The 22,580-nt window shown below is 58.9% G+C and overlaps 2 protein-coding genes across 7 annotated transcripts in view; both read right to left on the bottom strand.

Annotated features, from left to right (window-relative positions):
• The window catches only part of DMAP1 (DNA methyltransferase 1 associated protein 1), a 30,352-nt gene extending 24,093 nt beyond the window's left edge, over positions 1-6,259 (bottom strand). The window contains exons 1-4 of the mRNA XM_082766283.1: positions 6,205-6,259; positions 5,574-5,721; positions 2,798-2,889; positions 1,791-1,986 (exon numbers count right to left, since the gene is read on the bottom strand). Coding sequence (XP_082622409.1) covers positions 1,791-1,986; positions 2,798-2,889; positions 5,574-5,675 — 390 coding nt within the window. The 5' untranslated portion in view covers positions 5,676-5,721; positions 6,205-6,259. The remainder of the gene's footprint in view (positions 1-1,790; positions 1,987-2,797; positions 2,890-5,573; positions 5,722-6,204) is intronic.
• A 3,746-nt stretch (positions 6,260-10,005) lies between these two features.
• KLF17 (KLF transcription factor 17) lies at positions 10,006-15,889 on the bottom strand. Of its 6 annotated transcripts, XR_014318020.1 has the most exons (6): positions 14,981-15,826; positions 13,806-14,769; positions 12,349-12,984; positions 11,299-11,594; positions 10,488-10,714; positions 10,016-10,352 (listed from the first exon to the last, which is right to left on the bottom strand). XR_014318020.1 is itself a non-coding variant. In XM_082765992.1 (3 exons), the coding sequence occupies exons 1-3, from the start codon at positions 15,071-15,073 to the stop codon at positions 10,342-10,344; spliced, it is 1,068 nt and encodes a 355-aa protein (XP_082622118.1). In that variant the 5' UTR covers positions 15,074-15,889; the 3' UTR covers positions 10,022-10,341. The 6 variants fall into 6 exon arrangements, 2 of the variants coding, with proteins under 2 accessions (XP_082622118.1, XP_082622117.1); XR_014318019.1 differs by having other exon boundaries at positions 10,006-10,352; positions 10,488-11,594; XR_014318021.1 differs by lacking the exon at positions 10,488-10,714 and having other exon boundaries at positions 10,019-10,352.
• Positions 15,890-22,580: the final 6,691 nt, after the last annotated feature.

Genomic DNA, 22,580 nt, shown 5'->3' with positions numbered 1-22,580 from the left:
AAGCCCCAAGTTAAACGCCACCAGAAGCTAGCAAGAAACGCTCCTCTGCTGTATTCTCATATTCTTTCTCTAAGCCTTTACCAACAGTACTCAAGAAGAGAAAGTTGGCTGAGACAAGCCTGTGCTCCAACACCAGTGAGGCTGCTTTTGCGCTCTTATTTCACAACAGATAGGAGGGATTCTGGGTGGGAGATGGGGGGCACAGAGAAAAGGCAAAGCAACTGAGCAGTGCTGCAGGAGCCAAGTTAAAGAGCTTGAGTGACCAATAAGACTACACAGTCACACAGAACAACTCTGTGACTATACAGGAAAATGAGCTCGTATCAAGGGGAGCGAGTGACACAGGCAGAGGTATCAAATATGCATGAAGGAACCAGCAGAAGAGCCTGGAAAAGAAAATAAAATTCCCCTGACACAGCAAATATCTGCAAAACTCCACAAGTGCCTTCTACCTTCTCAACCACAGATCCACAGCAAGGGTAACAACTTGCTGCTAATGTTATATAATGGTGCCTGTGCAGCTGGCAGCACGCTGCAGCACTAATCTAAAGGCTGCAGCCTTGCTGAAGACTTCTCTGCCTGTAAGTTCACCGTATGTGATAAAGTTAAGGAAACAAGAATCATGTAATTCAACACCACGCATGGCCCCCTCTGATAAACTTGGCTGAACTCAGCCAAAAACTGTTACAGAGGCAGAGTCCTGGAGACAATTACACTCCTAAAGTCTCACACAGACAGCTAGGTAGGTGCCTTGACTAAGCGAGTCCTGTTTCAGACTTCCACCCTAGACATCAGAGAACAGATACCACAGGAGGCTCTTACCAACGTCCCAACAAAAGAGAAAGCATCAGTCAGAGCTGGAGCCTTCTAACATACAAGGTCAACCAAGCACTTAACTCCGCAGGAAGCCGGGCTTTGTTAGTGCTGACGCTCTGTGGGTTGCAAACTTGAAATGTTGTATACAGTTATACACAAGCAGAGCTTTTGTGGAATCATGTGATCACATGCTTTTTTTTTTTTTCCCCCTTTTCCTCTTCAGGTTTGCATCACGAAGAGGGTTAAATTATGTTATGGAGGCACCCTAACTCTGTCCCTTCCTAATTTCTGAGGTCCTGACTTTGAAATACAAATCTTGATGTAGCTTCCTTTGTGCATACACACAAAAGCACTAACCACTCAAAGCAGATACATCTGGGACAAAAGACAGCAGGAGATTATAACAACACATTGCGCTAATTTAACATAAGATGCAAGGAACAGGGGACTGCACCACGCCGATACCACAGGAGCAATTTCAGAGGAACGCAGTGTAATTCAGTATCTGTGCTGGAATTTGGCCAAGAAGCTGCAAACCAGCTTTTTGGCCAACAAGCTACAAGTGAATTTTTTCATCCTGGGCAAGATAACAAGACTTCTGACTTCAATGTCTCGCTCAGAATAGAATATCTTTTACTACCCAGAGCCTGTAATCAGGGAGAGGACGTTGGTTAAGAAGTTAATTAAATGGTACAGTGCCTCCTCGCCGTATCAGTTACTGCACCCGAGACACAGAGGTACTCTGGCAAGCTCTGACCACACGCTGAGCCCGCTTAGCTTGAAGGATTTGGAGGCTCCAGAGTCTGAGGTCGCACAGCTGTAGGCCACACTGCTATTTAAAACGCAGTTACCAAACCGAATTCAGCCTTCACACGTTAAAAGAACCAACTTCCCGTCTGGGCATTCAAGAGGCTGACAAAGGAGAGCTCCCTGCTGCTGTTTATAGGCTGCTGTTTGGAAGTGCTCCCACTTACTTTATTGAACCTGGCAAACGGGTAGTCCTTCCCCTCCTCCGCTGCTCTCCTCCAGTGGTAGAACATCGCCCCATCTTTTCTCGCCGGGTTGGTGAAGGGCATCCACTTCCAAGGCCGGACTTTCTTGGACCCCAGTTTTGCTTTGACAGTTCGATAACCCTGAGTTGTGTCGCTTGGCAGCAGCGGAGGCGCATCCCTGTGGTGGAAACAAGCACTGGCTGAAGAGAAGCAGGAAGCAGCCCAGGGCAAACCCAGAGAGAGTTCAGACTCCCACTCTGGAGTGGGATTTGCCACCAAAACGTCTAGGGTGGGAAAACCTGAGCTTTCTGCCAGGTTTTGCACTTCCCAGACTGCAATGCTAATATGCTCAGCTCCTCCAAGATGCTTCAGTCCTGGGTCGCATAAGAACACCTACCTCCAAACTCCTCTAAGCCAACTCTAGATCACCTCTGATATAACCTAAAGCACAGCCCAAAGCCACTAAGGTAGAAAGGATGAGCAGACTGTTAGATACTGGCAGAGAAATAATTTTCACTGCATAAATTTGAAGTCACATGCATCGGAGGACAGAACACACGGCATGGATGAACAGAATCACGAGGAAAGCCATGCAAGAGTCCTCTGGGGCAAGAGCAGAATTCATAGCAAGCCAAATACAGGCTGCAGCAGAATCTCTGATGAGAAAAAAAAAATAATCAGGTGCTATACCCAGTCCCCCCAAAAAATAGGATTAGATAGAGAAGGATAACAACACTACCTCGTCTGCACTAGCCTATTGTGCCCGTACCCGATTCATCTCATACACAAAGTAAATTCCTCAAATTCAGAGGAGAGAGGAAAGGCACTGGACATCAAAGTCTAAGAGAGAAACACAAGCGGGCCAAGAACAAAGGGCAATGAATCTGGAACCAAGACTGTCCATAATTTCAAGTGGATGCTGCCCTGCCACCAAAAGCCCAGGCTACCCCCCAACCTGCACAGATGAGCACAAGCTCTCACTTTCTTACTTTTTGTCAGAGTAGAGGAGTGCGTAAACTTCTCGGTGCATTCCTTCTGGCCTCTTAAACGTCAACGTCTCTGAAGATTTCTTGGATTTTTTCTGAAACAGAAGATTTGAATTTTAGTTTCAGACATGGCAATCCCCGAGGGAACACACAAAACCACACAGTCTGGTGCCCTGTTCCGGTTTTCACTTCTATCTGTTTTCAGACACCTTGAGTGTCTCCAGGAGAGTGCCTGTTCCTGGTGGAAGACATCAGCAGACAAAGCACGCCTGCTTTCAGCGATAGCATTCACCACTACTCGGACACCTATGTTGTAGAAAATATGCACTTCAGTTGCAAGTTGAAAGCTGGCTGCAGTTTTCAGGGGCTGGTACCCTAAGACTTTCTGCACTAGGCAAGTACTGTCTCTGTATGAAAATATTAAACAATTTAATTAAGTGACTTCTCAAACGTTTAAAGATATTAAGAAACGTCTTCCTACTCTCTTTTAGTTTCTGTCACCTTGCTCTGCAGCAACAGATCAAGCTCATAGAGCAGCCCCATGACAGAACTACCAGAATCACCTACAGAAGTCACCCCTCATTCCTGCCTCAAGCGTCACATTTACACAGCAAAGATGGTTTTTGACATACCATTTTCACACTGAGAATTCGGGGTAGACAACTCAATCTTGCCCTTAAAACTTCATCAGAGTTGATGGTTTCTAAGCCACTTTCCTCCTCATACCACATGTAAATACGTAATCAGCTTTGGATTCCAGTGGACACATTAGGAGCTGCATTATCAAGGTACACTTTGAGTGGGCTGGGTTTACTGAGTAATGCAGAGCATTTGGTCTAATTGTACCATCTTTCTAACTCCTTACCCTTACCATGTGACTCCTTTTTAATGTACTTGTTTACCATATCACTAACGACTTTGAAATCAGAGTATTTTGCAACAGTAAAAACTAGCACCGTAACATAAATTATATTAAATCCTTCACCAAGCAAATTCAAAATCCCTATTAAAGAAAAAAATCTAACAGCCTGTACTACAAGTATTTCCCATAAAACTTCACTGCAGACATCCATTACATTAGCACCTTTTCACTCCTAATCAAATACCTTTCTCCCAGCTTGTCAATCACTTTGCCCAGGAGCAATGTAAGGCCAACCAAGGCAGTTACCCGTGGGTCACCACATGCCCTGTTTGAATGCCAGCTTCTGGAATTCCCCCAAAGTTCCCAGATTTATTAAAAGTTAATGTCAGCAGGCCAGAGATCAGCTCAGCCAGCTCTTTTAGGAGTTGAGAACAAATTACCTGATCCTGCTGATTTCAACGTTTTTATGCCTAGTAATTTTTTTTAAAACATTCTCAGTCACTAATGGACTGGAAAGCACTTCATCATTCTCCCGTGATTTAAAGGCATCAATCTGGTCCTTTTCTAATTGAGAACAGAACTATTTCCTGAGCAAATGCTGCACTGTTACTAGCAACATTTACCTCTCCATCTGATAACGGGGTATTTATGCCTTTGGTGTGATTTAGCTTCTGTACTTTGTAGAAATTCCAAATGTTTCGCTCACAGCTGCATGCAGCCTCTTGCAACACTCCTGAAACATCTCGCTGCACCTCCCCTTCCTCTCTTTTACCATTAGCCAGGCAAATCTGAGAAGAAACCCATCTGGTTCTCTCTTCAAAAGACACAGACATCCACCAGCACTCCTTCAGCTCCCTGCCAGCTAACAGACAAGCACATCTAAATCAAAGAACTCACAACTCTGAACGCTCAGTGGCACCACATCGCAGGCTGAATCCTGCCAGAGAGTGGCTCACTAGACATCAAAACAGCTGATACCTGGCAACTTTAACACTTCAACCTTTCAATTACTGAAACTCATCAGTTTTCCACTAAACCAATTATATACTGCGTACTCTATTCCCAGCCAGGCAGCCGTGAAACCATTATGCTTCTTTTCAGAAACAAACACCTCAGTGGAAGCAAGGAAGGACAGTCGAGCAGCACTTTGGGTGATGAGGGCATGGTTTTGTTTTTAAAACCAACGCACAGGCTTTACTTCAGATGAGACCATCTCTGTACCAGAGACCTGGCGACTTCATCTCCCCCACCTCATTTCCAAACACCTCCAGGCCTCATAATCAGCTATGAACTGGCATTCCCAGCGTGTTGCAAAGCATGGAACAGCTAAGACCTTGCCTTCTCAACACAGAAGGCAACAACATCCCGTAGCGTATTACCACAGATAATGCAGCATGTGACTGCATCCTTCCTTAAGCAAACTTCCAGTTTACCAACTTGCCCACGTTCCTATAGGCAACAGCTTTCCCAGTGCCCAAACAGCTTGCCCACGCAAGGTCTAAGCACTTCGTTATAGGACATTTACCACTTAACCATATCAGACAATGTTCTGCCCTTCTAAAAGGTCTGCTTTTTATTATTTACATATGCTTGGGGGCTAGATAGTAAACACACTTCCTACTTACCCCAAAAGACAGGAATTTTAGAGACAGCAGAAAACATTCTGGGGCCAGGCACAGCTCACAAGAGCACCATTTGTACAGCTACAGCTTAAATATCCTAAACACCCCTATCCTAAGAACACTGGGAGCACAGAAGCGGGACCCTACAGGCATTTCTGGGTATGCCTAGAGAGCGTGAAAATAAACAGACTATGACAGAACGTGCTTTTTTCCACCTTTCTTCAAGCACCCACCACAAGCAAGACCAGCCACCACCTAGCAGAGGAGCCACAGCTGTTGGAGCACCGCGTTTTACCTTATCTGAGTTGATGATGTCCTTCTTGTTGATGGTGCCCGTGTTCTCCGACTCCACTCCCCCCAGCTCCAGGATGTCCCGCACGTCCGCGCCCGTCGCCATCGCGCCGGCTGCCCGCTCGCCTCGACCACCGCCGTCCTGTCCAGCTCTGGGGGGGGAAAACCGAGGAGCCGGGGTTAGCGGGGACACCCTGGGTGTGGGCTGGCACCATAAAACCCATAGATAAACCCATAGATACACACACAGCTGGGCGCGTGCACACCCCCAGAGACACACATACACACATACACATGGAGGTACACGTGTGCACACACCTGCATACACATATATACATATATATACACGTATAATGCACCTATATACACATAGTTATGTATATACACGTACATACACACGCCCCCCACCCCGGGCCCCCTCTTAGGCCTCCTCCTGCCCCCCCCCACCGGCCGCCTCCCCCCCCCCCCAGGCCCAATACTGGGTCCCGGGACCCAGCCAGCCCCGGGATGCCGGCACACCGCGACCCCAGCCGCTCAGGGGGAGGCCCGGGGGTGCCGCAGAGCCCCTCCCGCCGCCCCCGGTGCCCGCAGGCCCCCGCAGGCCGCCCCGGGCCCGCTCCCGGCGCCGCTCTCACCCGCGCCGGCTGGGCGGCCAGCGGCACGGTGCGTCCCTCACGGCGCTCCGGGCACCGCCGCTTCCGGTCCCGCCGAGAGGCGCCCGGAAGAGCCCGGAAGGATTTTAGGGGCGCACCCACTGGGTTAATAGAAGGGGGGGGGTGGGGGGGAGTGCGGAAGGTCGCGGGTTCGAATCCCGCTCCCGGCGGCTCGCAGCCGGCCCCGGGGAGGTGGTGCTGAGCCCCCCGTGCTGCGGCCCCAAAGCCGTGCCCGGAGCCCCCCGGAGCCCTCATCCTTCATTCCCGGCTCGGGGTGGGCAGCACGCTGCCGGCCGGCTCGGTGCTGCGCCAGGAGGTGGCAGCACAGCCATGTCCAGGCTGCACCCGCACCGGGCTCCTTCCTCCAGGACACCCCAAAAACCTCGGGGTGGCGGTGCCCAAAGGCAGGGCACTGCTGCCTGGCAGCACCATGGGGCCTGGCTGGGCTCAGGGACCACGGAGCAGGGCTGGGGCAGGCCCCCAGCGATGGCAGAGGGCAGCCCACCCATGTCCCACCATGTCCCACCATGTCCCACCAAGCACTCAGCCCTCCCGCTCTCCATGGTGTCCCGGGGCTGCTCAGGGCTCCACGGGGCTCCCAAGGAGCGTTTCCATCCCCTGGTCCTGTCCCCGGTGTTTGAGCGTGGCCGTCACACCCAACAGAGACCTGGTGGCCGTGCCAGGTGGCTGGGAGCCAGGCGGGCGCTGCCCCACATCGCACGCTGGGGCCGCAGCTCCTGGCGTCGCCTGACGGAGCACGCGTTCCTCGCCGTCACCCTTGGCAAGGAACCGTCCCGCAGAGCTGCGGAGCAGCAGCTCGTACCTGAGTCTGCGGGCAGAAGTGAAAGTTTTAATAACGGGGCTGCCTTGCTTCCTCTTCCACGCAGAAGGAAAAGGGGGGAGTGGGAGGAGAGGAGGAAGCAGCAGTACGGGGCTGTGAGGGATCTCCACAAGTCTCCTTCTCTCTGCACTGAGGCAGGAGCAAGGCTGCCCAGTGGTAATTTGTCCCAAGCACAAGGTTTCAGCAGGACGAGCTGAAGCCTGCTGTGCTGCAGGGGTTCTAGAACACAGCTTCCCAGCGCCATCCACCATCCCAATCCTGCTGGCAGTCCCTCCCCACGGAGACTGCCATCTCAGCTCTGCACCAGCACCCAGCCAGCACCATCCACTGGGACCACATCAGTGCACCCCACCAGGAGCTCTCAGCACCTCTGGAGCACTGCCTGTTGTCCCCAGGACTCATTTATCCCTCCCCGCCCTGCTGCCACCCCTAATGAGGGTGGCTTTCAGCACCTCGGCCCTTCTTCCCACAGCAGCCTGGCAAGGACAGAGCCGGTCCCAAGGCTGCTCCCGCCTGGCCCGTTTGCTCTCAGCTCTGCTGTGTCCATCCAAGTCCTGCCCGTGCCAGCGTGTGTGGCTGCTCGCGGCTCCAGCAGCCTGTGGTTTAGGAACCTCCCGAGCCAGAGGCTGCCTCTGGCTGCAGGCTGTCAGCAGTCCCGTGTAACAGGGTGCCACTCGTCAGCCTTTTTGGGATCTCCACCATAACAACCTGCCCGAGGTGCCTCTTTCCTCCAGCCGTGCCGCGATGCTCCTGCTCGCCGGGACCAGTCCCACGTGCACTGCCCAGATGTGGCATGCTGGGTTTGGCCTGGGATGTCATACAACTTTCCACTTCATTTCCTGGTCCTTTTTTAATCGTTCCTTTCTCTGTTAATGAGTCTGGCCCAGAGGTGGTGTCCCCTCTTCCCCAAGGTGGGTCTGCAGAGGGAGACAAGACTCCAGCACTGTGTTCAGAGGAAGGCTGCCGGCCCCATCTCACCCCTGCTCTCCCTGCAGAGCTTGGCAGTTGCCTCAGGGAGCTCCTCACCTTGAAGAGCTCCTCACCATCAGAGGAGGAGCATCTCTCTTAGCCCCTCGCTTGCAGGTCATTCACAGTTTATTCACGAAGCTATTCAGCAGCACTTCTAAAAAACACAGCCAATTCTCATATAAAATCCAGAGACAGATGGCCATTCCTGTCCTTGAGTTTTAATTTTAACCCCTGCTTTTATGCCTGAACTACTCAAGCCCAGCTTCCAGCCTTGCCTTTCTCTGCTGGATCCCCAGCACTCTCAGCCCTACCCTGCCGCGGGGTGCTGCAGTCTGCTCACTCCCCTCAATAAACTGCCAGCAGCACATTTTGAGCTCTTCTCTCTGTGGCAGAACCATCTTAACCTCACAAAGCACAGCCGTGGAGGACAGATCTCACCTCCACGTGCGTGGGTGTCACCGCGGGGCTGTGTCCCACCAGGAGCTGTAGGGACCTGCAAGTGAAACTCATCAGGACGGAGCTTCTGCTGACCTGATCAGCTGCCAGGCAATTAGCACAGCTTTCACAGGAACCCGGAGATGTGGTTTCTGGGCAGCAATCGCTGCATCCAGGAGCTTTCACAGCCTTCACCGAGCAAAGGGGCACAGCTGGAGAGCTCGGTCACCCTCAGGCACCTGGTCCTGGTGCAGGATGCTCTGCCCATGCCTGGCTCGGGGCACGGCCGCGGTGGCCCCAGGCCAGAGGTGTGCGTGTCTGCACACTGCAGCTCGAGGTGTGCGTGTCCCCCAGGCTGGCACCAGCGGAGGAGGACAAGTGCAAACACTGCGGCCAGCGGAGGAGGTTATCTGGGGCCCAGCAGTGGAAAAACTCTCGGTGTGTGACTAAGGCACGATAGCACCAGGTGTGGGTCCAGGCAGGGCGAGCGAACTGGGGAGTTATCGCTTCCCCGTGGATTCAGGTGCCTGAAGCCAAATGTTTCCTAAGGGTGCGGTGACAGCCACGGCCCCGCTATCGCGGCGCCTGGCCCACCCCACGGCCCGGCAGCGGGGATGCGGGGGCTGGCTGCTGGATTTTCCCCCATGGTGGGGACGGGACGCCAGCCCCGGGAGTGTCTTTCCTTTGCTCCATTCCCAGGAGGTGAAATAAGAGTAAAACCACCATGGGTCTGCATCACCTCGCTGCCCACAGCATCCCCCCTGATCCTGAAGCACCTGGGCCCCATCCCACATGCAGCATCCCTGTCCCATCTCCCCAGACCCGTGACCCCTTCTCCTGATGAAGGAGCTCCCCCCTACAGCCATGACCCTCCCTGGGGCCCAATCCTGCCAGCAGGTGACTGCACGGAGCTGGCCACGCTGTGGCCGTGACTCAGCCTTGTGCTGGGCCCTGTTGCTCCATGTCTCACTGCTTCCTTCCCCGCTGGGCTGCCCCAGCTTGGCTGGGCCATAAGGTTGGGGCAGGAGGGTCAGGGACCTCAGTTTTGCCTTCTACCACAGTCCTGGGGGCCTCGGCCAGCCTGAGCCCAGGTTTGGGAGAAAGGGAGCCCAGGCTGGATGTTGGGGGGGTATAATGGCCCAGCATGGGCACTGTGGTGTTGCCCTGCCAGCCACCTTCACCCCAGCACCCTGCCCCTCTCAGGACCATCCTGGGGCAGCAGGATGCAGTGTTGGTGCCACGTCTCCTGCAAAGCAGGCTCCCACCTGCTTTACCGGAGTGTTTTGGGACCCACGTGCCCCTGCCAGGCCAGGGCAAAGCGCTCTCCAGCTCACCTGGCAAGAATCGTGCCCCAACCCTGCCTTCCCCAGCACCCGCCTGCCAAAAAAAGCGTTTCTCAGCGCTCCCGAGGCTGTTTTCTTGCTGCCCTCATCACTTTGCAGGGCAGGTATTGCCAGGGAAAGGACCGGACTCCCTTCTCCAACGGTCAGTGCATCTTGGCCAGGCAATTGGGAGAGGGTGTTTTTTATTAACAACAAATTAGGTGTAATTGCCGTTTCCACTGCGGCCACTCCTCGCCCCGGTGAGGCTCCCGGCCATACCGGTGCCCGTAGGAGCTCACCCACGGCACGGGAGCCCCAGCACCCCCAGCCCCATTCTCGGCCCCGTGCGAGGCAGCAGCAGTGAGCACGGAGCCAGGCCCCGCTCCCGCCCCAGTGCAGCGATGATGAAAGGCGAGGAAGAACTGGTTTGTGCTCTGATCTCACAGCCCAGCCTCAAAACAGCCGCGGACTGTCACTCCGGCTCCCAGGATGCTCGGGGAGGACAGGACAGCAGAGCCAGCCTTTCCAGTGGGACAGGATGGTTGGAGAAATTCATCGTTCCCCTGGAAATAAAAATAATAATCATAATAAAAACACAAAGCCAGAGATTACTTATATGCACACAAACACGCAGGCACGCACTCTCTCCCCATCTGGCTTTGCCAGCCTGACTCATCGCTAATTCAAACAGCCCACACCTTTCCCTCTCCCTCCATGTGACATTTCAAACAAGTCTCTGGGGAAGAGGCAGCAGCCCTGGCACTTTGCTCCGGGTGTCCCGCTGGTGTCAGGCCCTTGCCCTTGGGCACAGGGGTCCCAGCAGCAAGATGTGCCCAGTGCCCCATGGTGTGTCCCCGGTGTCCCGGCACAGTCACGTCCACGCGCACACCCCTCAGAAACTGGGGCAAGCCGAGGGTGGAGGCGGCTGCAGAAAGGACAAGTGGATTGGTGACACCTGCATATGGAGCCCCGTGGTCCCATGCCTGCGGGCAAGATGCAAAGCCCTAAAAACTGGCTGCCACCCTCCTGGTGGCACCCCACCAGCCCGGGGCAGACCCCAGGAGAGCCGCTCCCCGCTCTGCCATTCTCCGCTTTCCTCCAGCCCAGCTCACCGCAGCCGCCAGCGGGAAACGGGGAAGGAGCGGGATGAGCCCAGCCCTATTCCAGGACCACAGCCCAGCCCCAACCAATTTCCAGGAGCCCCAGGAGGATGCCACCACCCCGGGCAGGGTGATGCTGGGGGCCAGGGCACCGCGCAGCCCGCAGCGTGCGCTCCCAACACGGCATCAGGTCCGGGCAAGCCCCGGCCTTCGGAGGGCTGCGTGCATCACGGGTAATCAGCCGTGGGAGGGAGGGAGGCCGGGATGGAGCCAGACCTGCTCGCTGAGCTCGGGACCTGCCAGCACGCTGCTGCTGAGTCACCCCCATTAGCGCCGGGAAGCCTCAGCACCTGAGCACCAAGGGGGGGACAGCAGGGACAGCGCACGGGGCCGGGTGGCCAGCACCCACCTTCTGCTGGGGACAGCACGGCCGGTGCCACACGGCTCCTGCTGCTGGGGACAGCGGGACAGAGCACAGAGGGAAGGTGCCGGAGCCGGTGAGGCTGCCGTAAGGTTTCGGCTGCCATTCCCCTCGGCAGTGACTCACCGCAGGACCGGTCACGCCATCCCTGTGCCGCAATTGCCCCATCTGCAGATTAGGGAAACTGAGGCACGGGGAAGTGGGGTGACTCAAGAGCTGTTGCACAGGAGATGCCGCTCGGATGCCGAGGCTTGGGCGTTCCCCCATCGATCCTCCGCAGCTAACTTAAGCAGAAATGAACATCGATGTAAATATTTACTGACAAGCGAGCCCAGCCTCACCCACTCCTCTTAGAAGAAAGCTTTAAAGTAAACTCTCCTGGCTCTTTCAAGTTTACATCTTGTTTATTTATTATACAGCAGATCACAATATTTCAACAGTTTGCATATAAAGAAAAGTAACATTTCGGAGTGCGAGAGACCTAACGTGCCCAAGCAGAGAAATGTTAATTAACAATATACACAGACGGGAACAGTGCACTTCCCAAAGCCGAGACTCTCCTGTGTTCCCAGCCGGAAGAAAAAAAATATATTAAAAAACAGAAACATTATATATTACTGCTTTGTTTAATTTACAACTCGCTTTGCAGAAGCTGCACATAAAAAGACTCATTTTCTTTTGAGTTTTCTCTTTTTTCCCTCTAAGAAAGTTTCAAGTATAGCAGAGACCTGGGCATTCATAGCTGGACTCACTGTCCTTTACACACTAAGTTTAAAAAAAAGCAGCATGGGGAAGGCAGCTGCAGCAGTACCTGGTGTCATCCTGAGGGGAAGAACAAAACAAATTAAAGCAGACCATGAGATGAGAGCCACTTTGGGCTCCCAGGCACAGAACTGTGGGATCAGCCGGGACGGGACCACCCAGCAGGGTCCCAAGCTGGCATCGGGAGCATCCCTCTCTCCCTGTGCAAGGTGACACCGTGCTGCCGACCCCTGCAAACCTTTCCACCCATGAGCCATGATCAGATCCCACCCTCACCTTATCCTCTCGGGGCTTTGGGGCCAGGAGGTTTGTTCTGAAGGCCACAACCAAGCAGAGCAGAGCCACGGGACACAGGTCCCCAGCAGGAGCTCGGCCACTGTCAGCCACCACAGTCCCCGGTGCCAGGATCAGGGAGGATTTTTTTGTTTTTTAATTTTTAAAGCTGTTGCCAAATACAAGCTAGGAGCTCTGGGGACAGACCCCTGCTGCACCAGACCTTCCAGTGGCTCCCGGGCAGGAGACGCTCCCCGCAGCCCTGCTCCCCACACCTCCACCCCAAAAAGCAGCCCTTCCTTCCCCAGCACGCAGCCGAGCCCAGCTCCAACAGCGGGGGCAGGAGGAGAAGAGGAGTTATCAGCTACAAGCGGAGAGGGGCTGGGCTGCTCCCCAGCACCGGCCCAACGCTATTTACACCGTGAGGAGCTGCTCCTGGGGCAGGGGGGAGGCCGAGCACGGCTCACATGTGCCGCTTCATGTGGAGGGCGAGGTGGTCGGAGCGGGAGAAAGCCCGCTCGCAGAGGTGGCACTGGAAGGGCCGGTGCCCCGTGTGCTTGCGGTAGTGGCGGGTCAGCTCGTCGGAGCGGGCGAACTTCCAGCCACAGCCTTCCCAGGTGCAGTGGTAGGGCTTCTCGCCTGCGGGGGAGAGAGGGGGGTCAGCGGGCACATGGAGGAGGGGTCCCGACCCTCCACAGGCCTTCACCCGTGTCCCCCTGCCCTCCCCTGCTTTTTGAGGGGATCCCTGCCCACCACTCCTATGCCACGCACCTTCCCCTGACTCCCATTTTCACCTGACCCCCTTTTGTCCCCCATCTTGTCGCTTTCCCCACTGCTACCCTGCGTGCCCCCGTGCCACCATGGGGCCCTGCGCACCCCCTCTCCATGTGTCTCTGCCCGGCTTCAAGCTGTGGCTGCTCCCCTGCCTGTCCCTGCTGCGGATCCTCACCGTGTACCGCAGCCCAGCTCCGCTGGGGGGCCGCACCAGTACCCCCAGCCCACCCTGGGGCCCCCTCCCCGTTCGTCCTCAGCCCAGCTGCGGGGCTTGGCCATGCGGTCGTTCAGGGAACCCTATACCCCGGGGGACATCTCACTGCGTGCCCTGATCCCTGTGCACTCCTGCCCTGCCCCAACACGGGGTCCTGAGCACCCCTGCCCCCAGTGCAGGCTGCGGGGTCTCCCTGATCTTCACTGCCCACCACAGCCCGGCCCCACCGCTGGGACCCCACAAACACCTCACTGGGCTGGGGGCTCCCTCAAACACACCCAAACCGACAGCAGGACGCCCCCTCGGAGCTCCCCTACAGCAGGGACCCCGCGGGCGTCCCCGGTGCCTCCAACCCCGCTCCCACCGCACTGCTCCGGGGCTGCGCCCGCCCCGCACCGCGGTCCCCCGGCCCCTCTCCACGCGCATCCCGAGCCCGCCCCGACCCCTGCCGCCCCCTCGGGGCTTTCCTTACCCGTGTGTGTCCGCATGTGCGCCTTGAGGTGGGAGCTCTTGGTGTAGGTCTTGCCGCAGCCCGGGTATTCACAGTTGTGGGTCGCCGTCCGCTTGCGCGCCCAGGAGCGGCGGCCGCGCTTGGGCTTGCAGTCCTCGGGGGGGGCCCCGGCTGGGAAATACTCCAGCACCGGAGAGTTGGGCGGTGTGACCAGCAACCCCGGCAGCCCCCCCGGGCCCGGCCCCGGCCCCTTGAGGGGCTCCCTGAAAACACTGAAGTGTCCATGAAACTGCGGCGGCGGCTGGGGGGCGAAGTGGGGCGCGTAGCGGTGCGGGGCCACGGCGTAGTGGGGCGGCAGGTCGGCCAGGAGGTGGGGGTCGGTGCCGGGCAGAGGCTCCTCGGGGGGAGCCAGACGGCCGTGGGCGAAGCCCGGGTAAGGCAGCGGTGGCCCCGGCACCGGGCCCGGCGCCATGCGGGGGGGCTTGTGCTCGCCGCCGCCCGGCCCCAGGTAGTCGCCACCGGGCATCCCCAGCATGCAGGCTCGCTCCTCGGGCTGCTCCTTCTTGATGCGGGGTCCGAAGGGCTGCGAGGGGTCCAGGGGCAGCGGGCGGCTCAGGGCCGGGTGGAGGGGCGGGTGGTGGTGGTGGTGATGGTGGTGGGGGCCGCCGGGCACCCGCAGCTCCGTGTACTCCCTCCGCTGCAGGTCGCAGTGGCCGGGCAGGTCCGGGGTGAGCAGCTCGGCCACGTAGCTGTGGCCCTGGCCCTCGGGGTAAGGAGCCGGGAACTTGCCCGGAGTCGGGTAGGAGCCGTCGCTATCGTACGTGGTGCCGCAGCTCTCCGGGGTCTCGGGCAGGGGGTAGTTGGGGCCGGGCGGTCCCTGCCCGCCGCTGCTGGTGTGCGCCAGGATGAAATCCAAATCCACGAACTTCCCCAAGTCGTCCTCCTCCCGCTTCACGGCGGCGGGGCCGTCCTGCTGCAGCATCCTCTGCGGGGAGAGGGGCGTCAGGGCCGGCTGCAGCCCCCCCCTGCCCGGTGCACCGGGACCCCAAACCCCTCCGACGGGGCGGCACCGCCACCCCCGGGGCGCCCTCCGACGGCTGGAAGGGGGCTCGGCGGTGGGGCTGAGCACCGAGCCCGGTGCCCCCCACCCACCCGGTGCCCCCCACCCACCCCCCGCCCCTTTCCCCGGTGCTTACGTGGAGCATATCGGCCGGGCGCTCCTCCAGCGGCAGCAGGTTGGCGAAGGTGGAGATGGAGGGCAGGGCGCTCTCGTCCACGGCCGCCGCCATGGCGGGCCGGGACCGGGCACCGGGAGGGGGCCGGAGCGGGCTGGGGGCAGCGCGGTGCGCGGGGCCCGGCTCCGCTCCCCGCGGCGGCGGCAGCGCTGCTCTGCGCCGCCCCGCGCCCCTAAGCTGTTAACAGCATGGCTGCGCCCCCATTGGCCCGCCGCGCATTGATATTCACCGCCTGGCCTCCCCATTGGCTTGGGCAGGGCTGTGGGCACGCCCCCCTCATGTTTAGCCACGCCTCCCCGTGGGGGTGCCCCGACGGGACCGGGTAGGGGGTCCCAGACCCGGTCCCTATCCGTGCCCGTGTCCCCAGTCCCGGTCCCTATCCATGCCCCGATCCCTGCCCGGTTGCCGGTGCCCGGAGAGCACGGCGAGGTGGGGGGGTCTCTGCCCCGCTGTGGGAACAGGGGGGTCCCGGGGTGGGGGTCCCAGGACAGTGCGGGCCAGCAGGGTGCTGGTTTGGGTCCCTGGGGGCTCTCCATGTGCTGCCCATGGGGTGAGCAGGGAGCGCAAAGGCTGGGGTGTCCCTGCCCCACAGGAGGTACCCACACCCCTGGGGCTGTTCCAAGCTGCTGTGCGTGGACACGAGCGGGTGCCCGGGCCGGCGAGCTGGGCACAGTGGTTGTGCCAAAAAACACCAAGCAAAGGAGCCACCACGATGGGTGCCGGCGCTGGGGTGGGAGGCAGCGCTGCGGGGTGCTGTGCCCCCCGTGCCGCCCGCTTCGTGTAACGGCGTCGGTGAGGCCGTGTCCCCCCGTGCCGGTGCCGTCGGCGGGGCAATCAGCAGCCCAGAGCGCAGCAGCTCCCATCTGGCCGCGCGCAGGGTGCGTGTGCGAGCAGAGATAACCAGCGGGGGGCTGGCACCCTGCCTGCCTCGCTTCATCTCGCCCCGCAGCCCCCACGGGACGTTTGCCTGCCTTGCCTAGGGACCCGCAGCACAGCCGAGCCCCCTGTGCCCTGCCACGGAGGGCAGGGGGCTGCGGTGCCACCCTGCCCACCCCATGGAGCCCCCGCACGGTGCTGTCCACCTGAGAGCTTCCCACAGCGGGGGCTGCTCAGGGAGCAGGGGGTCCCCCCTCCCTGACATCGAGCGGGCACACGGACACACAGCACGGGGAAACCGGGCACCAGGCAGCCTCCTCGGGGGGCTCTGTGCCGTCCCGGTCCCACTGGGAGACCTCCTCCGCTTGGCCTCCCTCCAGGCAGTACCAGGAATGGCCCGGTTACTGTTGCGTTTGTCCAGAAGCAATAGCCCTTATCTCCCTGAGCCCGTCTCCCTGCTTTCTGGGGCTTTCCATCCCCAGATACCTTTCTAAGAACTCAGGCTGCTGCCCTTCGCTATTCAGAAGCGAGGAGTCGATTTAAAAAAAAACAAATATAAACACCGAAGGTGAGGCGCGCACACACACACACACACACGCTCTGCTGCTGGATCCAAAGCCACCCTACCAGTTGCTTTCATCACCGCGCTTTAATTATAAGGGTGGAGCGTTGCAATAAATTATTTCAGTAATCCAGTGGAACAACAACGATTTAAATCTTCCCCCTTTTACCAAGAATCCCTGCCCTCATTTCCAGAGCACGCGCTGGGGCTCAGCCTGGCGAGGCAGCAGGTTTGGCAATGCCACCCAGCGGGTCGAAACGCACGGGCTGCGCAGCTCTTCCTCCGAAAAAGCTGCCTCTGAACTGGGGAAGCCAAGAAGTGTGTGGGCATCACCTGAAATCCCTGCTAGCCTGGCCCCCAGAGCAGCTTATTTAAGTTGCCAGCTAATCCCATTATTTGTTTCTTGCCCAAATAATAATTAATAGCGAGGCAGTTCCTGCCCCAGACTTTTACAGATAAGTGAGAGCAGACGGGCACCAGGTCCACTTGGTTTTCCCCCTTTCCAGGCAGTTTTGCTGGCTGCATCCGTGCAGCGCTGGCGTATTTTGAGAGAGGTGTCGCCAGCAGGTCGGGCTCATTTTTACAGCCAATATTTCTTCCAAATGTGAGGTATTCCCCAGGAAACCCTCGGTGCTTATGCTCTGGCAGGAGGGACAGCATGGAGGGGAGCAGCAGCATGCCCAAAAACCAACACCACGGGGACTGACGGCACGGGGAGCAAGGACAAGGGCACGGGAGGGCTTTGTGTGCCGGGAGCCTCTGCTGGGGCTGGTCGGAGGCGAACGGGCTCGGCCGGAGGCAGACGGCGTGCGCGCAGCCCGCTGTTGACAGAAGCCCGTTTAGGAAACGCGAATTATCTCTCGCGCCGCTGCAGCAGGCTGTAAAAGTAGATGGCATCAGACAAGATCAAACAGCAGCTCAGCGGGAGAGCAAACAGCGGGTGGGGAGGGCTGCGCGCCGAGGCGATGGCCCAGGAAGAAAGGGTTAAGGGTTATCCCTGCTCCTGGCAAGTCCCAGCGGGATGGATGGCAGCGGGGGGGTGCTGGCGGGCACAGGGGGCTGGTGGCACTGCCAGAGATGGCATCGGTGCCCAGATTGCCGTGAGAGACCTCGGGAGACGCAGGGGAGTCCCCTACCAGAGAAAACACCCGGTGCTGGATGACAGCGGCACTGCGTCCCCCCTAGTGCCCGCCAGCTGGGGCTGGGGGCTGGGGCAAACCCAGGGACATTTGGGGCATCCAAAGTGCCCCCTCTCCTATGGGGAACCCCGGAGCCCCTATAGCACCGGCCCCAGCGTCACAGCCCAGGGAGCTTCTGTCTCGGTGGGAGGCAAACCCGGAGCCCCCAGGGCACAGGAGGGGTCCCGTGGGGAGGTGCCGTGGGGACGCACGCAGCGGAGCACCCCGGGCTGGTGGGACATGTGGAGGCTTCCTGAGAGCACAACGCGGACCTGGCTGGGTGTTGCTGCCTGTCCTCCCCCCTGCCTGGGGCTGGGCTGCCTGGGGAAGGGTCCGGGAGCCCCCAGACCTGCCCCCCATCTCCCCCAAGCCCCCTTCCCCTCCTGGAAAGAAAAGAGGAACCGAAAATGAAATTAAAGCATAATTCAATCCGGAGCAGGTCCAGAATAAAGTCATCTGCTCTTATCGTGCGCTGGCAGGCTCTTCCCGCTCCACAACAAACACAATGTTATCAGGGCACAGAGGGCAGATTCGTTTGCACCGGCCCAGCGAGCTGCCGTGTCCGCCCTGCCTGCCCCGGCCCGGGGAGCACCGGGGCACACGACCAGGACTGGGGGTCTGGGGGGTGTCAGTGCCTCAGCACCACTGCGGGCCCCCCCTCTGTGCCCCCCCGGCTGGGGCAGCTGGTTCAGGTCCCTCCCAGTGTCACCACAAAGCTGATGTTGTGGGGGGACAGGGCTCGGGGGAGATGTCTGTCCGCAGGAGCACTCACGTCCCCATCTCCCTTGGGTGCTCCCCGAGTGCCAGCGCACCCCAGGGGTGACCCGGCAGGTATGGGGGCAGAGCCACCAGCCCTACAGATCGCCAGGTCCTGCAGCTGCCAGAGCTGGGTGCCCACTGCTCTCAGCACACGCTCCTGCCCCACTGAACCACAGATCACATCCCAAACCCCGCATCCCACACCCCGCATCCCGCATCCCGCATCCCGCATCCCGCTTTGATCTCCGCCCGCTCCCGGCCCGAGCCCTGGCCGTGCCCTGGCGGCTGGGGCTGCTGGGCTGGCTGTTATGGGGCCAGCACAGCCTTGTGAGCCTTTCTTTATATACCCCTGTTATTTTTAACTCTGCCTACGCAAATCCCAAATCCGGAATGAGCAGCGGCCCAGGGCCAAGGGGAAATGGACATGGTGCAAATTTCCTGCCCTTTTTACCTCTCTTCCTCTATAACATACAGCAACGTTTTTCCTCCACGGCTTAACTTTCACTGGTACAGGAAAGCTGAGAGCACCAGGCCCCGCGTGGAGCCACGGGGGCCAGCGATGGACGGGGTCTTCCCCTGGCCGCTGGGTGCTCGGAGGGGACGTCACACCTGGAGGGTGCCGGGAGATGTCCCGAGCCACGAGGCACCACGATGTCGACAGGACAAGCTCGAGACATCCAGCCAGCCCTCGCAGTGACATCCTCACACCTCCCAGTGACATCCTCACGTGTGAGCTGGGGTGCTCACAGGGCCACATCCTGCCTCCCAGCACCGCCACAAGGAGCCATTCCTTGGGGCTGCCATCAAAAAGAGTGGCAAAGAGGAGCTGTGGCACCCCAGCAGTGCCTGGGGGAAAAGGGGGGATTGCCGTTTTCTGCTTCTTGGTGATAAACAGGGAAGGCCGGGAGGAAGGGAGGATATTTTTCCCCGACTTCTCTGTTTTAATCTCCAAGAAGAAGCCCCAGCACGCAGTGCCAGCAGGTTGTGCTGGGAGTTTTGCCACGGGCATTGCTGGTTGTGGGAAGGGCACGGCCGCGTGGCTCAGGGGTTGCGTGCTGTGACCTCTCAGGCTGGGCTCTGATAGCTACACATCACGTATGAGCAATTTCAGACCATTTCCAAATAATTTCACATTTTTGAATAACCCAATCTCAGCCACTCTATTCTGCCCAGCCTCCATCCCTCATCCCCGGCGATGCTGTAAGGGATTCAGCCTCCAACTACCCCGTGCTTTCCTTCTAACCTCCCTTTCCCATGCACACGCCAAGCCAGGGAAAGTGCAGGAGAGGATCCCGGTGCTCGCCCCTCCTGCCCGGTGTGGGGACACGGCGTTCCCCAGCCCAGCGCCACCCCGGCACAGCGCAGGTGTGGCTGCGCCACGCGGGGCTCCGCGGCGGCGGCACGGCAATAACTTTCCGACGGGAGGTGTGGCACGGGGCTGAGCGAACGGGCACCGCCCGGAGTCACCGGCACCGCCGCCAGACACGGGGGAGCATCAGGGACCAGGGACAGACACACGGATACACGGACACGGGGACAGGACAGCCCCGGGGGACAAAGGAGCGAAAGCGCATCCTCGGCCAGCGCTGCTCGTAAAGCTGTGTGGCTGTGCTTCGGGAAGTGGTGTTTAATTACCCAGCCTCCCTGTTAGTAAATAGGTTTGCAGTGACAAAAGGGTGGATTTTTTTATTTATTTTTTTTTTCGCTCACGCTGCTGCGCCGGCGAGCTGGTCCCCTGGGAAGGCTGGCTCCAAAATTGACCTGCTCTCACTGGAAGCAATCGAATGGGAATACAAGCTGCCCGAGCCCAAGCCCAATTCCTCCTTTTGTTCTGGGGCTCTGGCAGCGAAGGGGTTAGGAGCGGAGCGACAGGAACTCGCCTTCTCTTTAATTGACCTCCGATGATGAAACAATCTAGCAAACAATTTAGAAATGTGCATCCAGTGAGATCATCAGGAAAACTTCTCCGGGAAGGAGCCCAGGGAAAGGAAGGTGGCGGTAATCCACCTGCTCCGGCCGGCCCGGCTGCCCGCAGCGGCACAGCCACACAGGGTGAGCCGAGCAGGGGCGAGCTGTAAGCAGCACCTCATCCCATCCACCACCACATTGCCAGGACCACCCAGCCTTGTCCCAGGTGCCCTTGGGGTCCCCAGTCCCAAAGCCAGGCTGGTTTCTGTCCCCTCCCCACCCGATCCCATGGGGCACCCATCCTCTGCATTGCCAGCCCTCCCTGGGCCGCTCAGTGCCCGTTTTGTCCCCACCAGCCCCAAGCCATCCCCATCCCCCAGCAGGAACATGCTGGAGGTGACACAGCCTCCCCCATGGGCACATCCAGGACAGGACCTGCTCTTCCAAGGCACGGTGGAGGGACCCCTCCCCTGTCCCCAGGAGGGCTGCCTCCACGGGGATTTCCATCCACCCGCTCCCCGGCCCCCGGCAGCCACCCGGGAAGGGCTGGCGCAGCTCCCTGGCCCCGGCTTCCCCAGCCCGGGTGAGAGCAGGCTCTGGCTTGGCATGTGGCAGGGGCTAATTTTGGCCCAAAGGGTTTCCCTTCAGCAAACTCTGCCGCCAGGGTGGTTTTGAAGACAATCATAGCCCAAGTCTTCCTTCCTCGGCTGCCAGCGATCTGGTGCCGGGCTGCTGTGTTTGTGTTGTGTGTGCGTGTATGTATCTCCAAACCGCAACAAATATTTCATAGTCGTTTTCTTTCTTTTTTTTTTTTTTTTCCTCCCTCAGAGCCCTTGGCTGTGGTATTTAAATAGTAGGTGTGGTCCCGGCGCTGCATGCCAAAACCAACACGAGCTCCGGAGCAGATAACCCTGTGAGCAAACGCAGCAGCAAAACCACGCCGGAGCCACGGCCAGAGCCAGGACGGGCCAGGCAGCGGTGCTGGGGCGGGCACGGCCCCATGGGGCCAGCGGCACGTGGGCACGGTGGCCCCATGTGTCCCCCGTCCCCATCCCCAACGCCTGGCCGAAGGCACTGGGGGCGAAGGAGGAGGCGAAGCGGGGGGAGCTGCCTCCTGCAGGGCCCAGGCACTGCCAGCTCGCTGCGGGCAGCCAGGGGTGGGTGGGATGGACCAGGGGGGTCTTCAGTTTTTTGTCTTTAAACCATGACAAAATATTTTGTTTAATTGCCTGTTTTCCACCATACAAACATATATATATTTTTTTTAATTAAAAATATTTTTCTCTCAGCTTTCTTTCTTTTTTTTTTTTACGTGCCAAAATAGAGCGTGAGCAAGCAGGGGATCCCCTCCAGTGCCTGCAGACCAGCTCACAAAGAAACTTTCGTGCACCCTGGCTTTTTTCTCATACAAACCAAAAGCCCTGAAATATGGTGAATGCCTTGCTTGGCAGAATGAGTCACCCGAGGAGAACCGGCTGCCTGACCTACCCTGCTCGCACCGCTGGTGCTGGTGCGCACTGGGGACGGAGGGGACCTCTGGTGCTCCGGGTCCAAGAACAGACAGGGACGAGTCTGGGCAGGAGAGGGATGGAGAAAAGGGGTCTCTGTGCAGCCTCCCGCTGACATCCCAGCCCTGGTGGGCACCGGGTGCTGTCCTCAGGCTCTGCACCAGCTGTGAGGGTTTTGGCCACAAGCCGTGTGGGAGCAGGGCAGTCCCCGTGGCGGGGGATCGGGGGAAGCAGGAGCCTTCCCACCCCCAGCCCGCACACCCGGCTCTGCTCCTCGCTCCGTGTGTGGCCCTGGCGCAGCTACACCCACTCGCTCCTGCCCTCAGCTCGTGCCCTGCAGGAAGCAGGCACAGGGGGGAACCGAAAACATCTCTCCAACGTGGTCCCAAATTGGAGACCACCACGCTGGGGACAAGGGTTCCTGGGACCCCTCCAGCTGGGGACAATGCCAGGAGATGCCAGGAGGAAGCAGCTTCCCGGGGAGCGGTGTCCCCTGGCCGGATGGCACCCAGGGGTGGCCGCGGGCTCCTTGTCCCCGCGGCCAGGCGTGCAGCGGGTGCGGGTAGCACACCCCTCCCTGCCTCCCAGCCCCACAGCGCCGGGTGCTGGAGCTGAGCCGGACAGGTAGGCAGCGCCTCGCCAGCAGCACAAGGTGCATGGCAGGGCCAGGATCCACCCAGCCCGTGCCGGAGGAGGAGGAGAGGAGGGTCCTTGGCAGACGAGGTGCTGTTTTAAAACCCACAGCTGAGCCGGCTCCAGGCCTGCTCTCG

This window comes from Aythya marila, assembly GCF_965140915.1.
Source record: "Aythya marila genome assembly, chromosome: 8".
NCBI classification, from domain to species: domain Eukaryota; kingdom Metazoa; phylum Chordata; class Aves; order Anseriformes; family Anatidae; genus Aythya; species Aythya marila.
The sequence above is the reverse complement of the archived record's forward strand: the minus strand, read 5'-3'. Positions and strand labels throughout refer to the sequence as shown.

Excerpts from the sequence above, each read along its gene's own strand:
- KLF17 (XM_082765991.1), bottom strand. The coding sequence starts at position 15,073 with ATGGCGGCGGCCGTGGACGAGAGCGCCCTGCCCTCCATCTCCACCTTC. Across the intron at positions 14,770-14,980 it reads GCCCGGCCGATATGCTCCAC|AGGATGCTGCAGCAGGACGG; the intron begins GTAAGCACCGGG and ends CTCTCCCCGCAG. Across the intron at positions 12,985-13,805 it reads GCACATGCGGACACACACGG|GCGAGAAGCCCTACCACTGC; the intron begins GTAAGGAAAGCC and ends TCTCCCCCGCAG.